This window comes from Saccostrea cucullata, unplaced genomic scaffold (genome assembly GCF_032062105.1).
Source record: "Saccostrea cucullata isolate Sc308-1 unplaced genomic scaffold, CSIRO_AGI_Scuc_v1 ctg4845, whole genome shotgun sequence".
Classification (NCBI taxonomy): domain Eukaryota; kingdom Metazoa; phylum Mollusca; class Bivalvia; order Ostreida; family Ostreidae; genus Saccostrea; species Saccostrea cuccullata.
Genome location: NW_026930850.1, coordinates 944 through 6,551, shown reverse-complemented (window position 1 = coordinate 6,551; position 5,608 = coordinate 944). Strand labels below are relative to the sequence as shown.

Here is a 5,608-nt window from a genome sequence, read left to right as displayed (position 1 = left end):
TTTAAAACTGAACCATAAAGCTGGTACAGGACACTTTATTAACTTTCATTAATATTGTAAGTGAAATCAATGGATCCTAGGATCTGATATGTAACTGCACTTTAACTAATTAGTAGACCAAGGAACTTATGAAATGATGAACTTTAAAACTGTTGATATTCTTGTTTATCCAACTTGCACACTGTACTTACTCCATATATTTCACTGAATCTCCTTTTTTCACTCCATGAAAATTTAGTGCTTGTGGAAGATGAATTTCTCAAAATTTCTAGTTTTGAAAAAAGAAACACAGCCTGTACGTATGTGTCTGTAATAAGATTTGTGATTTCGAACTCTCTATTTATTGCAAGTTCCTAATTACTGAATGCATACATTAATAATTTTCTTTTAAAACTCCTGATAAGTGCCTGCTCTTTTTCACATTAAAGACAATATTGTAAAAAATAAAATAAATGGTTTTGTACGCTGATATATCATTTTGCTTCTCAAAAGTGTGAATTACGTTTGAATATAATTATTTATAACATACAAAATAATAAAAAATTTTGTACCAGGTGTAACCTTACTGACCATAACGACTTCACCTGAACTTAAGGTAAAATTTCGAAGTGACACAAGCCTTGTTCTAAGCTGTAATTATTCCGTGGAACACGGAGAACATATATCAGATAGAGAGATTAAATGGCAAAAACAAGTAGGAAATAGTTTTAAAGATGTTGCCGTGTTTTCTCCTCCTGGCGGACAAGAACCCTTAATTCATCCTGACATGGCTACTGTTCTTGCAAATAGGACAAAACTTATCACATCAAATACTAGTGTATTCTCCAGTGCCACAATGATAATCCACGATGTTGTCTGCAGTGACGAAGGATTGTATCAATGTTGGATAGAGTATTTTGTCTACCCTGTGGATAAACAGAAAGAAAGCTTCACTTTAGTTACTTTTGAAGGTAATTTGTCAATAATATTGTTAAATCTTTTCTTCTGTCTTTAGACAGATATAATATAAATTAAATAAATGCATGGAAATAAAAGTAAAAATGCTATATATCATTTTCTCCAACTCATGGGTATGTATAGAGTTGTTACAGTGTAGTCTACGTATCGAACATTACTCATTAGTACTACATATTATTACAAAGAGTAGAGTTAAGACTCGTAACGTGCGAAAACTCTCCCTCTTCCTTGTAAGTTTTTATGGTCTTATTTTAAATTTAAATTCAAAAATGCCTCTTTTATATCGTTGTGTTGATATTATTGCTATTATTCTGCCTTTTAAAATCTTTTTTGTTGTTATTTAGCTCATACAAATATAATTTAAACAGCTGAAGCTAAATCACCGGAAGATTTTGTTTTGGACCATCAGGACCAGTTGGAGGAGAATCAGTCCGTACATCTTATTTGTGCTGCTGATGTTGGAAATCCGGCGGGAAACATCAAGATCTGGAAAGTCCCGGAGAAAACGAATATTCCAGAAATCGTGGTCACTTCACATTCATCAAATAATAAAACAAAGAAATGTACCACTTTTCTAAACGTAATCACAGAGTACAAAGTTTCCAGAAATGACAACGGGATAAAATTTCTTTGTTCTTCACAAAATGATCTCACACAGGACCCAGGACCAGGGAGATACTCACAGAGAATATCGGTGCTTTGTAAGTGTACTCTTTCTTTTTAAAATTTACCCATCATATTGTTCATTTTATTATCAGTTTAAAATTGTACTATTATTTGTTCTTTATTTTTACTTTATCTTTTTTTGAAGTGTACCAACAAAGCCGAAACGCCCATAACACATTGGTACTATTATAACATTTTAGCAAAAATTGTTGATGCCATGGCTTTTATTTGTAAATCTTAGATGGGGCAGTCATACTCATGTTAGATTCTCTATCATTTATAGATTTATTATTTTTCAAATTTAATTTTTATTTTGAAGATGGACCGGGAACGCCAATAATAACACTTTTACCTTTCAAAGACATATACTACACCGGTGATGATTTAAAACTGGAATGTCTTTCTGACGGTAATCCGTCTCCAGCATACGGCTGGACATTTCTATCTCTATCTATCAACAAAAGGGAAGACGATATAAAATACTTCATCAGTAACAGGTCTTCATTGATGATAAACAACCTTCAAACCAACAATTCTGGAATTTACGCTTGCGTTGCTTCTAATACGTTCAATGGGAAGGGTTTTGAAGTATCATCTATTGTATTTATATTGGTTAGAAATCAGACTGTTAAAGGTAAGTTACAGCACACCTAATGCATTTAAAAAAGCTATCCCTTTTAGGATTAATTAAGCCTCATAGATGATTATAATCACTCATTGGATGGCATTGTCTTCAGGAAAAAACCCTCTAAGATGATTTTCTTGCATGTGATGTCTATACATTCAATATCGACAACTCCAGAGCTTTTCTCTATGGTTCTGTATAATTTATATAGATTTTCTATTTTGAAAAATATGATAAAGTTACTTTTGTAAGTGAAAGTTGTTGCGTAGTTTTTCAAAATATCATAATATTTCTACATATTTCTTTAATAATGTGTATAAAGTGATATATCATGCATTAAGAATTATGCCAAATGGCATCTTCGGGGAAATGTCGAACAGAGTAAATCTGATATTGACGGAAACATCAAAACCCTGGTATTATTACAGAAGAAGCAATCCTTAAGAATTACGTAAGTATGCGTGAAATTAAAAACATTTAATTTTATATACGACAGAAACAATCATGAGAAAACTTCTTTTTAAGGACTCTTTTCTCATGATTGCTGGTGAAGAATAAGAGATCTTGCAAATAAACCATTGGTCAATCTTGTGGAGGAACGCTGGCAGATGTTTGCCTTCAGACTTCCAGTTAGCTGCATAACTGTAGCTCTCCAAAAAAGAATAATGACAGACTAGAGAGCTAATCCTTCGTCATTGCACAAAATGAATTTTTCAATTCACCAATGATAGTGAGGAGGAATTACTTCAAAATTTGTCTTTGTTTCACTTTAAAATTCCTTTAGACCAAAAATACATGTATACTTGCATTTTCTCTGCTTTCAATAACTACAGTGGGGAGACTTTAAACATTACATCCATGATAACTATATCTGTCAGAACTCCATTAATACGAAGTATGGATACACTGAAGTGTGACTTGCCAAATCGGGGAAAAATTAAGAAAAAGATTAACAGGCTGTCAGTACTTGGATAATTGTACCGCTGATAATTATTTCGTTATATCGTTTTCTTAAGTATAAATCTATTTTGTGAAGTTTTATGTATCTTTATCTTTATAAATGAGATTAAGCTGTTAAGGTCCTCTGTAAATTTGTATTTATGCACTTCTATTTTTTCTTAATCGCATCGTTTTTTTTTCTATGTCTTCTGTCTCACAAATTCTCAGACCAAAGAAAAAGAGAATGAAAAAGATGCAAGTCAACAGTACGGAAATGAAGTGTTTGAAGTTGTATACCTAATTAGTGTATTTCAAAAATTTAAAAAATTAGAAAACACTTTCCCGTTAAGGATGTGGAGGAAAATGCCTATGGTTTAATGAAAGTGTTTGATGTTGTATACCTAACTGAAGTAATTCAGTTTAGAATTTAGCTAATTGGAAAACACTTTGAAAATGCCTTTAGTTCAAATAAATATATATCCAGTTTGTTGTTAAACATCCCAAAGTCATTGATTCCAGTCTTTTTACGTTTGATTTTAACGTACATTAACGAGTTTCCTGGAAGTTTTCCGACTAGACCAGGGTAAGAGTTGATTACAGGAAAATGCTTGATTTCTGAAATAAAATGGTTTTTTTTTAAAAAACGAGCTTGTGGAAATACCCGTAACATCAACTTATCTACTAGTTACCTGCCTCTGTTCAAGAATTGATCGTATCGAGCATCCTCTTAGGTATCGAACAACACATACAAAACAATTTCGTGACTGAACACTGCATATGCACGAGTTCAACTTCTAGAGACCCGTGACTGTAGCAATTCAGCTCCTATGTAAACTATGACAAAAAGTGGCCGGCACGAAATGCCAAAATAATTAAATTACATCAAAGATTTTTTATTAAACACACACGCCAAGGTTCTGGGGCCCGTTTCACAAAAGAACTTACGACTAAGACCAAAAGCTTCAGATAATTGTAATATTTTGCAAAATTGATATTTCTCATTGGAATTGTTTGTGTAAAAATATCATACCACATTCCTTTTAAAAAGTTAAAATAATTTTCGATATAATGTTTATCAAAAAATTATACGAAGAATTAAATTTTAACTTAAGTTTTAAGTCCTTTTGTAAAACGGGCCCCTGTTTATTTAAAACCCTTGCCATAAACCCCTGCCAAGATCTAGATATGGAGATATGCGTTTGGGAAACTCATTTTTAAGAAATGACATGTGATATATCATTAATGAAGTCACGGGATCTGTCCATTTACCTAAATCTATGTCAGAATCTTACAGAAACTCCTGATGTTACTGTAGATGCCAAAATGGGAAAGGTACTTAAAATTTGAAATTTTATCGGAATAAAGAAAATTCTGTGCTAGTCCTAGTTTGGCCTTCATATAAACTTTGTATTAATTGAGCACTAGTTTCAAAGCAAATAAAAATTTAAGTAAATTTCAACCTATCCCATTTGAACTCAAACATGGGAACGAAACGAAAGTTTGAAAGAAAGACAATTAGAATACTGACAGGTTTGGGGTAATACTAATTGTTATGGTAATGCATTGCAATGCATTACATGAACTGAAAGTAATGCTAGTAATGTGTAATGCCCAAAAATTTGCATTACATGTAATCGTAATGTAATACATTACTTCATATAATTCAGTGTAATGCTGGCATTAGATAGCATTACTAAGCATTATTTTGTATGTATACCTACTTTATGAAATTAAAATGGACATGGAAATTATTGTTTAGATTATTTTTTATTTATTTTTATTATTATTATTATTATTATTATTTTTTTTTTTTATTTTTTTTTTTTTTTGCAAATGATAAATATGAATAAAAAAAGTTAACCTATTTAGATAAATTTTCTGTATCTATTTGAGTACACTTCTTATTCTGTTGAAAGTACACCAACCTTTCATTTAAGTTTTCATTTATTTTAGATAAGAATTGATTTAAAGAATTATTTAATTTTTTTTAGCGGAGCAAAATGTACATAATTATTGTCAATCTTTTTTACAAGTTTGTCATTTATTTTTTCATAAGGTACTAGATCAAAAAAGCCTATGCTTTATTCTTAGATATTTTGGGCAGGGGTTAAAGTGACCAAAAAGTTATATTACTTTATGACATCAATAGTTACACAAAAAGTGCATATTGTACCTGTTTTATATTACTGGCAATTCAAAAGTTTGAACTTCATATGAATGTAAGTTATTGACAGTGCAATATATACAAGTACTTGAAATCAAAGAATGAGTGCACTTAAGAACGTCATTTGGAACCTTTCCGGCTGACCATTTTAAGCTTAACATTACAATATATCGCTAAATTAATCAATAATTAATGTGCAAGCATATGCTTTTGATATTTATTTCTAGAAATTTTTGTCATAAATATTTCTATAATTA

The 5,608-nt window shown here is 30.9% G+C and overlaps 1 protein-coding gene across 1 annotated transcript; it reads left to right on the top strand.

The window, feature by feature from the left end:
- The first annotated feature begins 550 nt into the window (after positions 1-550).
- LOC134230322 (cell adhesion molecule 3-like) lies at positions 551-2,277 on the top strand. Its single transcript, XM_062712087.1, has 3 exons — positions 551-950; positions 1,326-1,658; positions 1,943-2,277. The coding sequence occupies exons 1-3, from the start codon at positions 767-769 to the stop codon at positions 2,275-2,277; spliced, it is 852 nt and encodes a 283-aa protein (XP_062568071.1). The 5' UTR covers positions 551-766.
- Positions 2,278-5,608: the final 3,331 nt, after the last annotated feature.